This window comes from Adiantum capillus-veneris, chromosome 7, assembly GCF_014529385.1.
Source record: "Adiantum capillus-veneris isolate H3 chromosome 7, ASM1452938v2, whole genome shotgun sequence".
In the NCBI taxonomy this organism is placed as follows: Eukaryota; Viridiplantae; Streptophyta; class Polypodiopsida; order Polypodiales; family Pteridaceae; genus Adiantum; species Adiantum capillus-veneris.
In genome coordinates, this window is record NC_140937.1 from 111,874,694 (window position 1) to 111,892,911 (window position 18,218).

General features: G+C 43.7%; 1 protein-coding gene and 1 pseudogene across 1 annotated transcript; both read left to right on the plus strand.

Annotated features, from left to right (window-relative positions):
- Positions 1-13,511, plus strand: part of LOC147454432 (uncharacterized) — a 30,180-nt pseudogene extending 16,669 nt beyond the window's left edge.
- Positions 13,483-14,502, plus strand: LOC147454433 (uncharacterized). Its single transcript, XM_086517336.1, has one exon. It carries the CDS (start codon positions 13,526-13,528, stop codon positions 14,333-14,335), a length of 810 nt encoding a protein of 269 aa, XP_086373462.1. The 5' UTR covers positions 13,483-13,525; the 3' UTR covers positions 14,336-14,502.
- Positions 14,503-18,218: the final 3,716 nt, after the last annotated feature.

Genomic DNA, 18,218 nt, shown 5'->3' on the forward strand with positions numbered 1-18,218 from the left:
AAGCTTGTCACGATGATATGTACGGAGGACACTTTGCACATGAAATCACTAGTAGAAAGGTTCTACAAGCTGGGTTTACTTGGCCAAGTCTTCATCGTGATGTCAAATACTAGTGTCAAACATGTGATGAATGTCAGAAAGCAGGACCATGACGGCTCATAGATTAACCTCAGAACCCAATAAAGGTATATGAGCCCTTTGAGAAGTGGGGAATTGATGCCATAGGGCCTCTACCACGCACTCAGTCAGGTAAAGAGTACATCATTATGGGAGTAGACTACATGACTAGATGGGCTGAGGCTATGCCGATCAATAGAATTACTGCTAAGGATGTGAGTCAGTTCATCTTTGACCACATCTGTTGCCGGTTTGGCACCCCTCTTGAAATACTATCTGATAGAGGACCAGGGTTTAGAGCAGACTTGGTAGGAGAACTCATGCAGAAGCTAAATATTCAGCATCAACACTCTACTCCTTACTACCCTCCGTGCAATGGCTTGGTGGAAAAGGTAAATGGAATCATTTGCAAAATTCTCACCAAACAGGTACATGCCAGGAGCCAAGATTGGGACAAACACCTGAATGGAGCTCTATGGGCCTATAGAACCTCCTTCAAAACCACATTAGGGTACACACCCTTTCATTTGGTTTATGGAAAGGAGGCGCTTTTTCCCATTGAAGTGAAGTTAACAAGTCTTCGAATATTGGGTAGCCAGGTAGGCTCTCAAAAGGAGAAAGTACATCAAAGGATCATGGATCTAGAGAGGCTGCAATTGGATCGTGAAGAAGCCATCAACAACTATTCTCAAGAAGCAGAGAAGCGCAGAGAAAAGTTCAACAAAAAGCTAGCATCCAAAGACATTAAACAGGGATCTCTGGTGCTTCGATATGACAATCGCTTCGACACTCGTAAGGATGGAAAGTTTCTTTTTTGATGGGAAGGCCCGTTCTTGGTCACCAAAAAGTTCAAAAATGGCTCTTACAGACTTCAAGACATTCATGGTAAAGTGCACAAGACCAGGACTCAGAGAATCGAGATAAATGTTTATGTGTCCAGGAAGATTTTTTTCCAGCAGCGCATAGTCTTTATGTTCGGGCCAAGAAGATTACGAGAGATACTGGAATGTCCCTGCCTGTTGTAATTCCAATGATTAACTATGAAAACTCATTTGATGTGCATGTGTTTGTCCTTATCTAAAGCTGAGCTCCATTGAAGTTTCTGGGGATTGAGTCAGTCAAAAGTTTTGGGTTCTTGCACGTTGTCACGAGTTTTTTGGAGAAAAGGATTGCGCATATGTACTTACACATGCATGGTGCATCAAATAAAGGATTGCCCATTTTCCAGAGCCAGGTGGTTACGTGGGGCCCACATGTGTACAGGTAGGACAGCATGCACATAGTGCAACGATTTTCACTATTATCAGTACGAGTGTGTTTTTTCTACAATAAAGTGAAGTTGGTAGCGCGGAAAACTTCTCGAGGAAGCTATCCGCGGGCCGACGACGTGAGGTCAGCAGGTGCGTCAGATGGCATCTAGTGGCGTCAGGAGGGCGAACGAGGTCAATATTTGCACGCAGATGAGGACGGACACAACGTGGGTGTTTGCTTATGAGAATTATACAGAAAGGTCATCATGAGGACCTTTTTTTGGGGCCACTTCACGTGGTGGCGAGGTGCATTATTGGAAAAAAGCTGAGTGCCAGGTGTGCGAATGATGCAAAAAGGTGACAACTATGCACTGCGAGGTCAGTTTTTGGCCTGTTCAGGGTCCGTTTGAGGTCATCTAAAAGGCCAAGGGTGCCCAACTAATAAAGCTAAGTGTGGGAACTGAAAAAACAGAGAGAAGACCAGAAAAAACGTGGAGAAGAGAGGAGGAACAGCCGCAGGTGTGTTTTTGCTCATTTTGGAGCCTGTTTTGGCCGTAAACTGCTCATCCGAGGTCGGATTTGAGCACTTTGACATTGTAGACTGGGGTTTTGGGCCGTTCCGGACGCGATGGCGCTGTCCATTTTGCCAAATTCCTCACTCTTTTCCTGCTGTTTTTCTATGTAAGTTTCTCCTATGAGCGAAGTTTCTGCTCCAGTTTGTGATTGTATCTGGCTTATTTTACCCATATTGTGTGAGCTGTTTGCCCCATTGGTGTTGGCCCAAGCTCATTTGTATCTAAACATCAGAAATTCTCCTCTTTTGAGCTGAGTTTTTGGGTGTGTGTGTGTGTGTGTGTTTGTGTGGAGTGGGCAAGTGGATAGTCTCTCTCCTCTCACTCCAGAGGTGTGTTCCCTGTCTCGGCCAGGTGTGTTGTGTAAGCCGAGTGGTGCCCCATAGTGTGTGTGTGTATCTTCCCAAGAGTGTGTGTCGGGTCGTTATAGAGGCTCTGTGTGTGTTTTCATCCCGCACACATTCTTTTGGCGCCCCCACGGAGGATATTCTTCGAGTACCTTCTGCTTCGAGCTTCCAGCTTCGAGCTTCGAGCTTCGAGCTTCGGGATTGCAGATTACAGGTTGCAGATTATAGGTTACAAGTTACAGAGACAGGTGCAGGTACAGGTGATTCACACAGGTACAGGTAGCCGGAGTACAGTGATATACTAGCAGTGATGTCACTTGCAGTTGTTGTGGGAATGCATCACTTGGCGCCTATTTGAGCGCATTGTCTGCTGGATTGTACGTTACTTGTGGAAACTGCCATTGTACGCCTTTGTGGAGCCATATATGGTTTTATTTGGCAGTCCCAGCCATTTCTGAGACTTGGTCTGGAAGGTAGTCATTTCTAAGACTTGACTATACGCGATTTGCATTAGCTTTCGTGTGAGGGTCGATAGCGTGAGGTTTTTATTGAGCTGGGGGATTCTCAAATGTGGAGATCCTTTCGGTGATACAGGTAGCTGGAGCACCCTTTTCGTGACCTCGCCATAGGCTATGTACTAGTGAGTCCTACTTGATGCTCGGGTTCTATTGTTGACAGTTTATGCGTACATAGACAGTCTATATTTTGGGTTCCTACTGCTCTACTTCTGGGGGAACTTTGTCGAAATTTTCCCAAATTATGATGGCTGGTTTTTTGGTATTTTGAGCCATTTATGCTGTTATGCTGCTGAAATTTTGGCAAAATCAGAGGTTGAGTCAGGTGTGCCTTCTTGGCCCTCAGTTCACTCCTTTTCATTTAACTCAAAGAATTCAGATTAATGTTCATGTGTCCAGGAAGATCTTTTTCCAATAGCGCATAGTCTTTATGTTTGGGCCAAGAAGATTGAGAGAGATCCTGGAATGTCCTTTGCCTGTTGTCATTCCGATGATCAACTATGAAAACTCATTTGATGTGCATGTGTTTGTCCTTATCTAAAGCTGAGCTCCATTGAAGTTTCTAGGGATTGGGAAGTGAAAAGTTTTGGGTTCTTGCACATGTGTTTAAAGAGGTTCTCAAAGCATTGAAACTTGGGTAGCCATGGCTTTCTCTTATCCGGAATTTCATGGAAGAAGTGGTGAAGATGCGGAAGACTTTCTTGAGCAAGTCGAGGTGGCATGCATAAGCAACAATATGTGTGATGAGGAGAAGATTTTGAGGCTATTTGGATTGCTTTTGAAAGATGAGGCCCGTGTTTGGTTCATGGATTTGGAAGCTAAAGAAGCAGTGGCTTCTTCTTATGGTTTGAGTCTTGACAAGTTTATAGAAGCTTTTTTAGAGCGTTTCCAGGTTGTGGAAGATGCAAATGCAGTATGGAATGAGCTCAATGTTCTTAAGCAAGGTTCTTGTCAAGGTGTTGACGCCTATGTACAAGGTTTTACAGATTTATGGACTCGTTGGTGTGTTGCTCTTAAGGATGAGACCCCCCCTTATTCATTGAAGAAAAGTTTTTTTGTTGATGGTTTGTCACCTTGGTTGCGGTTCGAGGTTGAGTTGAAGAGGCCCGAGTCTTTTGAAGATGCAGTATGCATTGCAAAGCACAAGGAATGGAAGTTTAAGCGTCTTGAGGAACATGGTATTAGTACAGGTATGCATGTGCAAGATGGATTTGACATGGAAGATGAAGTTAAGCCTAAGCAGGTGAAAAGTAGCCTATCCTATGATGTTTCTCGTTTCTTCCCAAGGTCTATTGTGAAGCGTAAAGAGGTCTTGCAGGTTGACAGATTTATGGAAGAGGCTAAAGAGGTGAGTAATGCTTTGGATACAGGATTGAAAAGTCTTGAAGAGGATGCATTGGCTACTTATGTACCTTGTGATTTTGGGTGTGAGTGTGAGGTTGAGGTTATTGATAATGAGCACGTATCTTTGGATACTAGTTCCTTGGAAATAAGGGAAGAGGGCAAGGTTGAGAGCCATGTTGTGGATTTGTTGGATGTGGATCCTATTTTGAAGCCATATGTTGATGTGTGTGCAGTGATTGAACGGATTTGTGAGCATGATTGTGCTTTAGAGCAGGGATCTGTATTCTTGGAGACTGATGAACCCATGCTAGAAGCTATGGATAGTGGTGATAGCCATGATTATGATGTGGATGAAGTTATGTGTGATGATGAGTATGCTTATGATGATGAGAAGGGGTTTGGCATGTATGAGTCCAATCTCAGCTATGTGGATGCCTATGCTAGGGATATGTGTGCTGCGGGGATACTTTTGTGCTTTGGATATCAACAACTTTACCTTCACACAATGCTTTTAGCTACTTGGGTGCATGATTTGCAGGTTGTTGCTATGGCTGGTGAAGCCAAGATGCCAGGTGATCAGTCACTTGAGTTGTCTCTATCGGTTGGGTTGAATGTGGAATGCAATATTTATGCTTTTGGAACTCCAGACAGGGCGGATGTGTTAGTTGGATATGCCTATGGTGCATTTTGGTTGATTGTTGACAAATGTAGGTGTGGTGTTAGGATTCTTCTTGTGAATCATGCAATATGCCTTTGGCCTTTTGATCCAGGTGGAATGAGCATCTACTAGTGCTGCTGCTGAGCATGAATGCTCTAGCAGGCTAGGGGGTGGGCAAATTATGTCAGGAGTTTTTTGGAGAAAAGGATTGCGCATATGTACATACACATGCATGGTGCATCAAATAAAGGATTGCCCATTTTCCAGAGCCAGGTGGTTACGTGGGGCCCACATGTGTACAGGTAGGACAGCATGCACATAGTGCAACGATTTTCACTATTATCAGTACGAGTGTGTTTTTTCTACAATAAAGTGAAGTTGGTAGCGCGGAAAACTTCTCGAGGAAGCTATCCGCGGGCCGACGACGTGAGGTCAGCAGGTGCGTCAGATGGCATCTAGTGGCGTCAGGAGGGCGAACGAGGTCAATATTTGCACGCAGATGAGGACGGACACAACGTGGGTGTTTGCTTATGAGAATTATACAGAAAGGTCATCATGAGGACCTTTTTTTGGGGCCACTTCACGTGGTGGCGAGGTGCATTATTGGAAAAAAGCTGAGTGCCAGGTGTGCGAATGATGCAAAAAGGTGACAACTATGCACTGCGAGGTCAGTTTTTGGCCTGTTCAGGGTCCGTTTGAGGTCATCTAAAAGGCCAAGGGTGCCCAACTAATAAAGCTAAGTGTGGGAACTGAAAAAACAGAGAGAAGACCAGAAAAAACGTGGAGAAGAGAGGAGGAACAGCCGCAGGTGTGTTTTTGCTCATTTTGGAGCATGTTTTGGCCGTAAACTGCTCATCCGAGGTCGGATTTGAGCACTTTGACATTGTAGACTGGGGTTTTGGGCCGTTCCGGACGCGATGGCACTGTCCATTTTGCCAAATTCCTCACTCTTTTCCTGCTGTTTTTCTATGTAAGTTTCTCCTATGAGCGAAGTTTCTGCTCCAGTTTGTGATTGTATCTGGCTTATTTTACCCATATTGTGTGAGCTGTTTGCCCCATTGGTGTTGGCCCAAGCTCATTTGTATCTAAACATCAGAAATTCTCCTCTTTTGAGCTGAGTTTTTGGGTGTGTGTGTGTGTGTGTGTGTTTGTGTGGAGTGGGCAAGTGGATAGTCTCTCTCCTCTCACTCCAGAGGTGTGTTCCCTGTCTCGGCCAGGTGTGTTGTGTAAGCCGAGTGGTGCCCCATAGTGTGTGTGTGTATCTTCCCAAGAGTGTGTGTCGGGTCGTTATAGAGGCTCTGTGTGTGTTTTCATCCCGCACACAACGTGTGTTCGAAGGGGTTCTCAAAGCATCGTAACTTGGGTAGCCATGGATTTCTCTTATCCGGAATTTCATGGAAGAAGTGATGAAGATGTGGAATACTTTTTGGAAAAGATAGAGGTTGCTTGCATTAGCAACCAGATTCATGACCCGGCGCAGATGTTACGTCTTCTCCAAATTTTTTTGAAGAGTGATGCACGAGTTTGGTCCAAGGCATTTGAAGAGGAGTTGCGTGCAGCGGATCCACCTGTAAGATTGAGTTGGGACAATCTAAGGCATGGATTGGAAGTGGAGTTTGTGAAGATAGAAGATCCTAACAAAGTGTGGCAAGAAGTACAAGGTTTGGTGCAAAAGGAAGGTGAGCCAGTAGATGCGTACATACGTAAGTTCTCATTGGCATGGGAGCGGATGTGCAAGGCCTTAGCACCATAGGTACCCCCACCTGACATGATGAAGAAGGACAGGTTCTTAGCTGGTCTTTGGGAGAATATATGTTGGAGAGTGGAGCTAAAGAAGCCTAGGACATATGAAGATGCACTAGAGGTAGCAAGGAACAAAGAGTGGAAGCTGAGGAAAATGAGCCAGTTAGGGGTGGAGTCTTTGCCCATGAGGTCTGAATTTCAGCCTATAGACTCTTTGCAAGGTCGCATGCGAGGGGTTCATCATGAACCAGTGGTTTCTGTTACTCTTCAGGTTATGCCAGCAGTGCAAGATGATGGGCTAAGGCAATACATGAGGCAAGTGGTAGATTTAATGAAGAATCTCAGCCTCAACCTACTAGGTCAAGTGGGAAATAATCGAGGTCGAGGAAGGTTTGCAAATTAGCCAGGAGGTGAAGAAAGACCTAGGAATGGTGTTGGACAAAGCAATGGTAGGTTCTGGAGGCAGACGCCCACATGTTATAATTGCGGAGAGTTGGGCCACATCAGCCCGTAATGTGATAAGCCACCAAGGATGGGTGGAGACATGTATCCATTGCCAAGACAGGTGCTAACTAGGTCCAATGATTATGGCATCGAAATTAAGGGAGATGAAGGAACCAATGGATTAACCCAGGAGGAAAAGGGAAAGACAAAAGTGCTAAGTGTAGTCACCTTGGAGAAGGCATCAAAGCTAGAGGATACATTAGTGATGCCTATTGGGAAGAGGACCACAGAGGACAAGGAAGGAAGAAGTGCCCCGGGTCCTAGTAAGAAGAAGGGAAACAGCCATGAAGACAAAGATGTCAAGGCCAAGTCTAGGAAAAGGAGGGCTCGTCGCAAGTTTCATGTTTCAGATTTTCCACTAGGGGATGGGCAATTAAGCTATGACTTGAAGGAGGATCTGACAAGCAGGAAGGCAGATGTTACTTTTGGGCAGCTTATAGAAATGGTGCTTAAGCTAAAGCGACACTGGAAGAGGATAATTAATCCAATGGAGAAAGAGCCAGAGAGAGGTTCAATAAAGGTGTTGGCGATGGATGAGCTACCAGACATTTTCCCAATAGTAGATGTGTGGCATAAAAGGAAAAATCTGGGACAAGGCTATGTTGATGGCGGGGCCCAAATATGTGTGATAACGCACTCATGTGTTAAGAAGATGGGTCTCACAGTGACTGGGGTGTCAGGCTTCCGGATCAGATTGGCAAACCATCAGAAAGTAAAATGTTTGGGTGTTGTAAAGAGCTTAGAAGTGGAGGCATATGATGCAAAGGCGGTGGTTGATTTTCATATGATGCCAGCAGGGTTGGGAGCATATCCTATTATACTGGTTTAGTTGCATTTGCAAATCAAGTTGAAGATGAAAGTGAAGGGCCTTATGAAGTGATTGAAGGGCTGATGCAAACCAAGGTCCAATTATCAAAGAAGCAAGAATTGATGACACAGATGATCAGTGGAGACCTCTCATCTATGGAGAAGGAGATATATTCGCACATGCAAGTCTATGCCAAATTAATTGATGATTTACTTGATGAAAAGTTGATATATGGCATCTCTACAGGCTTTCCTTGGGAACCAGGTGGAACCTTAATTAAGCTTTTGATGCAAGGAATGCCAAGTGTTTTTGTGTGGGATCCAGGTGGAATGAGTATCTACTAGTGTTGTTGCTAGGGGATGGGCAAATTATGTCATGAGTTTTTTGGAGCAAGGGATTGCGCATATGTACATCCACATGCATGGTGCATCAAATAAAGGATTTCCCATTTTCCAGAGCTAGGTGATTACGTGGGCCCACGTGTGTACAGGTAGGACAGGGTGTACATAGTGCAACGATTTTCACTATCACCAGTACCAGTGTGTTTTTTCTATAATAATGAGGAGTTGGTAGCGCATAAAACTACTCGAGGAAGCTATCTGCGGGTCAACGACATGAGGTAAGCAGATGCGTTAGATGGAATCTTGTGGCATCAGGAGGGCGAACGGGGTCAATACTTGCACGTGGATAAGTACGGACACGATGTGGGTGTTTTCTTGTGCTAATTATGCAAAGAGGTCATCATGAGGACCATATTTTGGGGCCACTTCACGTGGTTGCGAGACGCATTATTGGAAAAAGCTGAGTGCCAGGTGTGCGGATGATGCAAAAAGGTGACAACTATGCACTGCGAGGTCAGTTTTTGGCCTGTTCGGGGTCCGTTTGAGGTCATCTAAAAGGCCAAAGGTGCCCAAGTAATAAATCTAGGTGTGGGAACTGAAAAAAAAGAGAGAAGACCAGAAAAAAAGTGGAGCGAAGAGTAGGAAGAGACGCAGGTGTGTTTTTGGGGGTTTTGGAGCCTATTTTGGCCGTAAACTGCTCATCCAAGGTCGGATTTGAGCACTTTGACATTGTAGACTGGGGTTTTGGACCGTTCGAGACAAGATGGTGCTGTCTATTTTTTCAAATTCCTCACTCTTTTTCTGCTGTTTTGGTTGTGTAAGTTTCTCGTATGAGCGAAGCTTCTGCTCCAATTTGTGATTGTATCTGGCAAGTTTTACCGATATTGTGTGAGCTATTTGCCCCATTTCTGTTGGCCCAAGCTCTATTGTATCTAAACATCAGAAATTCTCCTCTTTTGAGCTGAGTTTTTTTTGTGTGTGTGTGTGTGTGTTTTTCTCTCTGTGTGGAGTGGGTAAACACACAGTCTCTCTCCTCTCACTCCATAGGTGTGTTCCCTGTCTCGGCCAGGTGTGTTGTGTAAGCCGAGTGGTGCCCCATAGTGCGTGTGTGTGTATCATTCCAAGAGTGTGTGCCGGGTCATTATAGAGGCGTTCTGTGTGTTTCTATCCCGCTCACAACGCAGACCAAGCTCTCCGACAAACAAATGAGGTGGGCAAATTTCCTTTCGCAATTTCATTTTCATATTGCTCACATTGCTGGCAAGCATAAACAAGTAGCTGATGCACTCTCAAGACGACCGAGAGTGAATGCGGTTTCCATAGCAACTCACAATGATCTATCTTCAATGATAGATGAGTACGCTATTGATACCGATTTTAGAGATGTGATTTCAGCCCTTGCATTAGGAAAGAAACAAGAACCATTTACTTTAGAAGATGGTTATCTTCTCTATGGCAATAGACTATGCGTTACTAACTCACTACGTGAGAAAGTAATTTATAAATCACATGCTCCACCTTATGTGGGGCATAGAGGGATTCAGTCTACCTTAAAGGGAATTGAAACATATTTCTAGTGGCCTACTATGAAAGTGAACATACAAGAGTATGTTTCTAAATGTGTGGTATGCCAAAAGACAAAATTTGATAGAGGGAAGCAACTTGAATAGCTTCAACCCTTGCCAATCCCTAATTCACCATTGGAGAGCATATCCATGGATTTTATCTTTGGATTGCCTACGTCTATCCATGGGAATACGAGAATATGGACGATAGTAGACAGGTTCAGTAAACAAGCTCATTTTATACCTGTCAAAAAAACTATCAAAGCCCATCAAATGGAAACCCTCTTCATTTCACAAATTTTCAAGTACCATGGCTTGCCAATGTCCATAGTGTCGGATAGAGATCCTAGAATGACCAATAATTTCTGGAAGGGTCTCTTTGAGAATTTAGGGACAAGGCTAAACTTGTCTTCGTCCTATCATCCACAAACGGATGGCCAAAGTGAAATAGCTAACCTAACCATTCTCGATCTACTAAAAGCCTATGTAACGGAAGTAGATCAAAGATCCCAATGGGAGAAGTACTTACCCTTAGTGGAGTATGCTTACAATAACACTGTACATACGTCCACAAGAAAAGCACCTTTCAAGGTAATTGAAGGAAGATCAAAAAGTCCCTTGCTACTTAAGGTACATGGGAAGATCTTCACTGCAGATGAGTATAGCCGAGATCTACAAGAATCTTTTCAAAAGATTAAGGATGCTATTTCTATCTCACAGCAAAGGCAAAAGGCTACTGCTGACAAGCACAGAAGAGCCCAAGCCTTTAAAGAAAATGATTAGTTCTTATTAAAGTTTTCCAAGGCTCGATTAAGGCACACGACGGGCAAGAATCCTACAGGCCACCAAAAGTACTATGTTAAAATAGCAAAAAGGTACTATGGTCCCTTCCAGATTCTTAGTCCAATCAATGAGATGGCTTATCAACTCAAGTTGCCCAATCATTGGCTCATACACAATGCTTTCCATGTGAGCCTATTAAAGCCTTACAAAGGAGAGCCACGTCAAGAACCAACTATTGAAGACCCACCGGGGATCGAGAACCAAGAGGAGGTGTTGCAGCCCGAGTCCATTCTCCGACATGAACACAAGGAACTAAGAGGCGGTAAGACTATCCGAAGATATCTTAATAAGTTTAAGAATTATCCTTTTGAAGATGCTAGATGGATGCAAGGCATACAATTAAAGGATAACCTAAACCTTGTCAATGCTTACAATGCTTCCCAAGAGTAAGCAAATGTACAAAATGTTAAAAATGAACAAAGTTTTTGTCTTATAAGACTCTTTTTCTTTACTGTGCACAAAAATGAAGTAGTATTCATGCTTAGATCAAGTTTGCGGAGACGACGTCTCCCAAACACCAAGTAGAGCTTGTCACTCTACTATGGAAGACTGATAGGACTAATGTGCAGACAGGCTTGCGGCAGCCTCAGGCTCTCAAGTGCCAAATGGACTAGTCATCCATTGTGGAATGATGTCGTAGGGTAACATAGGGATCCTCTACCCGCTAAGAAAAGGACTCATAAATATGCTTTATCTTCTCTACACCATAGTCGAGGACGACTATGATTTCAAGAGAGAGGTAATGTCATAATAATCAATATCTAATTCTCCTAAATAATTTTCTCATGTTAAACTGATCATTTAATATGGGGAAGTGCCAAGGGAGAAAAAGCTAGAATATTGGTTAAGCTAGCAGACCGGCCACACTAGGGATCCAAAGGAGGGAAAATAGGGATCCAAAGGGGGGGCCATTTGCAAAAGAGCCATGTGCAACAATGGGCTAAAAAGACCCTAAGGTTCATCCCATTAAGACTTCCAAAATGCAAAGGTTGTGTCCAAAGGTCAAGCCTAGGGGAATTGGATGCTTTGTGTGTGTACAAAAAAGTCTTTTGCAATCCCTACTTAGGAGGGGGCGAGCCTTTCTTGTAGGGGATGAGAGAGAAATCCACACACACACAAGCTCCCTTTACACAAAGGGAATGAGGGACACATGTCAGCTCCCTAGCTCAGATGCCCACAAGGTGTACCCAATTCCTATTGGATGGCCTTGGAGGTGGACCAATGAGAATTAGGCTAGAGTAAATCTAGTTTAATTAATTTAAAAACACTTAATAAAGAACCAATGAGAATTAAGTCCTCTAGAAGACTATTGGCCACGAGGCAAAGGGGTCCAATGAGATTTTAATTGAATTATTAAATTACCTAAAGCTCTCACAAAAGGGGAAAGGGGGACACATGTCAGAAGGCTATCACTTATACTGCTTAATTACCATTGGCTAGGCATGGGGAGGTCCAATGAGGGTAAAGCAAGAGCAAATAGCAAGAGGGCTCGCCCAAGAGAGAGAGGGGGACTGACTTTTGCAAGGCATTATCACATACACACTCTCACACAGTCTATGTGAGAAGCAAGAAAAAGACTATCTCTTCCCAAGCTTTAATGGAGAGCTCATCACCTACTCCAAGCTTGTGAGATAGAAGCCTCTTGGCATGTGGATGTAAATCCAACCAAGAGCCAAGCTTCAATGCAAGCTCATCTCCTCTACCATGCTAATTACTAAGCTAAGCTAAGCTAATATGAGTGATTATGTGAGGAGATGTACATCTTTCTCGTAAGATACTCCTTCTTCCTCTCAATCTACTCTCATACCCTGCTAGCTCTCACCATCTTCGAAGTTGTGTGAGGCCTTGGGTCTGAAATCGGGGATAATTGATGCTGTGATTGCTACGTGTTTTGCTTAGAGCATGAAGCTTTTATCTTCATTGCACTAGCTAGTCTTGAAGGAACACAAATAATTGTATTGTACAATGTCTCTCTTGATGGGAGAAACCATAATACAAAGCCTTTTGGAGGGGGGACCGGCTCCATGAAAATCCGGTTTTGTTTATGTTGCACTACTATGAAGGCATTATTTATTTATGAGATTTTCTTTGCTTTTACCTTGTAAGTCTCTTTGCCTTCCCGACTCTAAGATGTCGTAGGTCTTGTTTACATCGTAGTACTATCAAGGCATTATTTATTAATGAGATTTACTTTGCTTTTACATTTAGTAAAAATAGGTGTGGCCATGCACTACGTCCCATGCAGTTCAATCTAGCCTACGTTGGTTGCCAGTGGCTAGACTTTGCTGCCGCCTGGAACCACTTGCTATCAATCCCTATGAGTTAGAAGTCGAAGTCCTATGTGCTAAATGTGACCGCTGGGTAATAGCTCGTCTAATCCATAACTAGATCGCTCGCTTCCAATGGCCTCATCTAGTCTAAGCCACTGCTGCCGCTCGACTTTGAGCGTGTACTTTCCAACCACATTAAAATCTTCTCTTATCTTCGCATCGTTCAATTAGCTAGTGACGGTCAACGTGGGTTATCAAGAAAAAGCAAGATTGACTGCCAACGTACAATATTGGTTTAATTCGCAATCAATGGTTGCGATTGAGCCAAACGGATTAATTCCCTTGCCTCGTTTTATAAAAGAGTAAAGAATAAACTAATATAGAAAAGTTGAGCAATGTACAAGGGTGTTTTGGTGAGGACTGGTCACCAGCTCACGTCCGGCATCGTGCCCGCACGGCGAGCGCACTACCGACAGCGAGCTGGTCATCGTCGAGTGGAGTGTTGGTGGCTGACCAGCTACTCGGCCGGGGAATTCTCTGCTGCAAGTCAAAGGTGGCGGGGCTTATAAAGCTGATTAAGGGAGGGCTGCTCAATCTTGCGAAGAGCAGCTGCTCTAACCCCCTCACTAACTAGCTACTTCAATAGATATGGCTCTTCTGCGGCATCCCTTCCTCCTCCTGCTGGCCCTCGTGGCCTCCACCTTCCTTAGCGTCCAGGCCAGCTACTACCCACCGGAGGAGAGCAGCAACTACCCCAAGAAGAAGGAGGAGGACGACTACACAAAGCCGCCTGATGTGCCCTACTACACGAAGCCCTCCCCTTCCCCGGCCTATTATGACCCCAAACCCTACTATTACTACAAGCCCAAGCCCAAGCCCTACTACTACAAGCCCAAACCCAAATCCTACTACTACAAGCCCAAGCCCAAACCCTACTATTATTCCAAGCCCAAGCCATACTACTACAAGCCAAAGCCAAAGCCCGTCTACTACAAGCCCAAGCCCAAGCCCTACTACAAGCCTTCCTACTACAAGCCCGATCCCGTCTACTACAAGCCCAAGCCGCACTACTACTACAAGCCCAAGCCCTACTACTACTACAAGCCCAAGCCCATCTACAAGCCTCCCTACTACACCCCCTCTCCTGTTTACAAGTCCCCCCCTCCTCCTACCTACTATACTCCCTCTCCCGTCTACAAGTCCCCTCCTCCCCCCACATATTATGAGCCCTCCCCAATCTACAAGCCTCCCCCACCCCCCACCTACTATGAGCCCTCCCCCATCTACAAGTCTCCCCCACCCCCAACCTACTATGAGCCCTCACCCATCTACAAGTCCTCTCCACCACCCACCTATGAGCCTTATACAACCTATACCTCCCCCCCTCCCCCTATTGTCTATGACTCTCCTTACAGTTCACCTTCTCCCGTCTACTCTCCACCTCCCCCATCTTACTAAGATAAGTAGCACTAGCATCCCTAATACATGCCATAAGTAGCACTAGCATCCCTAATACATGCCATTGAAAACACCAGCCCAAAAAAATGTGGAGGATGCCTAACTCATAGTAGACCTTATTCGAAATTAATAGACAAAAACAATTCCATTGATTCTTTTTGTTCAAATTTTGGTCGCATCAAGTTTTCCTTTTCATTTTTTCTTAGTTTGTGTGTAGACCCTTGTTGGTCCTTGTGCAAATCCCAAGATCCTAAAATTTCAATCACTCAAGTATGACTACCAACATCTAATTTGAATGCTCTACTTTGGTGATCTCTTTCATAAGCGTGTGAATACATTCTTATAACGTTGATGCATGTGAGAATATGAGTGGCATTTCGTACAGAGAGCGATAGTAGCTTAATCTCTTTGAATCTGAGTAGACAATTATGCTCTACCTTTGCTACTCTCTAAGAAACTATCTTCTAAAATGTTTGCTATTTTATAAGAGCCATTAGGATAAAGCTACTCAATAAGCAAAAAATGTGAGCCTCTATTGCTTGTTAGTTTAGGAATAAACAAACAGTGATCAAGCATTAAATAAAAAAGATTATCTTTTCTTTCTAGTATGTTAGCATGATTTAGGAAAAAGCTGAAGTAATCAAAATCTTGAAGAGATTTTCTTTATCCTTAAAGGAAGAGAGAAGCCTTTGACACTACCTTGAGCCTCACTGACGATTGGTTCCCATGATGGCAGTCTCTCTCTCTCTCTCTCTCTCTCTCTCTCTCTCTCTAGTATCTCTCTCTCGGGTTGAATGACGAATGTGGCCTAGCTTGTAGAGTTTTATCAAGCTCACCTATGGGCTCTCTCTCTATATCTATCTATCTATTTATCTGTGTGTCTATAGTATTCTTCATCTCTCTCTTTGCAGTCAAGGTCACACACCCTTATAATCTCCATGCTCTTTTAGGAAATTACAAAGAGATTGGGGAGGGACGAGGGGATCCCATGTCTTGAAGCTGGGGTTTCCCTGTGGGGGCACTTCACGACCAAGTAGCACCTCTTCTGTGTTGATGGCAATAGTGAGCTATAGGAAAAAGGGCATGCAAATGTTGAAGGGGCATGATAGCTGATATGGGTTTTTTTTTTTTTTTTGGGGGGGGGGGGGGGGGGGGGGGGGGGGGGGGAGACGATATCTCAATAATACATTCCTTTTTGGAAAAAGTCTGCCAATATGGAGGCATATAGTTTCTTTATGGTTTGATTTATCAATGTTGCTAACTGGTCACTAGAAACTGCAAAACATCTTCAATTTGAGAGTTCTTTGAGGGTGGGTTATGACGTATAAGATATGTACCTTGCATATTTTCTCATTTTTCTGAAGAAAACTATTGATTTAAAAAAAAGTTTCATTTTACATGGTAGTTTAGCAATAAACAAACACTAATCAAGAATTATATAAAAAGGATTATCTTTTCTTTCTAGTATGTTAGCACGATTTACGAAAAAGCTGAATTCTTATCAAAATCTCTGAGAGATTCTCTTTATCCTTAAAGGAAGAGAGAAGTTTGACACTGCCTTGAGCCTCATTGACGATTGGTTCCCATGTTGGTAGTGCCTCTCTCTTTCTCTCTCTCTCTCTCTCTCTCTCTCTCTCTCTCTCTCTCTCTCTCTAGTATCTCTCTCTTGGGTTGCATGAGGAATGTGCCCTAGCTTTAGAGTTTTATCAAGCTCAGCTATGACCTCTCTCTGTGTGTGTGTGTGTGTGTGTGTGTGTGTGTGCGCGCGCGCGCGCGTCTGTCGCACGTGTCAATGCAAGGAACTTGCCGATACACTGTGTGCGAGCCACTAATGGCTCCAAGTACACAACAAGCCTAAACTAGTAAGCTCAAAGATGGTGATGGTGTGTCACTCACCGCTCTACGCTTGCTGTCGTGGAGGATTCCTCGCCGCAAAGAAGAGGGAGATGCCGCTACGCCGCGCTCAACCACCTCGCCGCTGTCGTGTCGCCGCAATGATCGCACACTCTCTCTCTCTCTCTCACGCATACACACACACACACAAGGAGATGAAGAAGAGGAAGATGGAGATGGAGCAAGAGCACTCTTCAATTTCACAAATGAAAGAATGAGTGAATTTTAGGTTTAGTTGACTTTTATATGAGCTAGCTCCATTCACACTTGGGTGCCCATGCTTAGCCAACTAATCCCTTGAATGTTCTAGTTAGAGTGCGCCTCTCATCACTCTTACCCTTTTCCTATTGGACCGACAAGCCCGATACCTGACTCTACCAAATAAATAATACAACGTCCGTTGTAGGTGATAGGAATGTGCGTGAGGGTTAACATGCCCCCCTTCCTGATGTAGATTCCGTCCTCGGAAGCTATTGAGTTGAAGCTCGTTCGTCGAGGTGGAAGAGCATTTGAGATGAATGTCCTTAGCCTCCTTCAGTCACTGCAAAATCAAACAACATTGGCACAGTAATTGCATTCTCATAATCAATTAAAAAGCATATGCAGTTGTAGGCAGACAATTTGATTGGTAACAGAATTTTAAACCATTTGTTAGCAATAAACATTAAATTGCAATATAATCAAACGCATAAACAATTGTAAAGGTAAAAAAATAAACAAGTCTGCGGTCGCTAATTTAACGGTCGAAAGGCACTAAAGATCGACTATTAATACCATGGGCAAGCTTCTCAATTTTCTCTGTTCAATTAAGTTGTTTAATCATGAGAGCCAAGTATTTCATGTCCAAGGGCTGATCTCGCCTTGTGCAACCTGCAACAATTGACATTCAGGACCCTGTCAATTTTTGCAGCAGGCATGTTCTCCTTTGAATTCAACATCATCTACAATGCTACATTCTATAAAACCTACTCCTCATTGGAACCTGGATGCTTGATGGTAGCCATTGTGCTGCGAACATTGGAGATAATTGCCGTCTGTACAATAACCTCCTCCTTGAAAGACTCATCATGGATCGCCCGAATATGCGGATGTTGAGCAACAAGATTCTAGATTTCCCACTTTGCTTCTGTACTAAAACCTTTGTCCTACTTTTGAAAGCTCTCACAATCTCAGAGGAGATTTTCTTTTTCTCCTCATCGTTGAGGGCATGATGTTGTCACTCAAATTTCATTTGTTTTTGCTCCCGTTATTTCCAGCTCTTTCTTACTCTCTCATATTCCTTGATTACAAAAAAAGATGGATCTTGGGAGTTGTAATTCATTGCCTGTAGTGGCTCTCTTTTGCTTTTGCCTGAGAACTGTAGTCGTGCATAATATGTTACCTACTTAAAATCACTTAAATGTATAACTGTCAACACTTGACGTTGTAATACACACATACTATGAACAAATGCCCTCACAAAACTATAGATGTCACCTACAAAACCAATGACTTCATTTGGAGTTGGTGGGCTACACATAAGATTTGCTTACCATCACATTATAGTACGGCTCCATTTCCAGCATTGGAGCTAGTGGCAATAATGTTGGCTACTAGTTCTCCATTTCTATAGGTTTGTGTTGGAAAGAGAGAAAGAACTCAGCTTTGACAACTTATCTTTGAGGCAGGATGCCTGGTGCAAGGAGAGAGAGAGAGAGAGAGAGAGAGAGAGAGAGAGAGAGTTTAATATATTAAATATTCACATAACACATGAGAAACTTATACAAAGACCTTTGTCAACAATTATAATACAAAGACATGTATTCCTTTGCCGAGTGTACCCAAAAAAAAAAACATCTTCAGTTACAGGCCTAAGACAGTAAAATGGTCTTGTAGAGTAAGATAATTGAGAGTACAACACTTCACCTTTTCAGTCAGCAGCCAAGGAGAGGGCACCCTTACCTGCATCCACAGTGAAAAAACAACCTATAGGTTAGTTTTCAAATAGCAT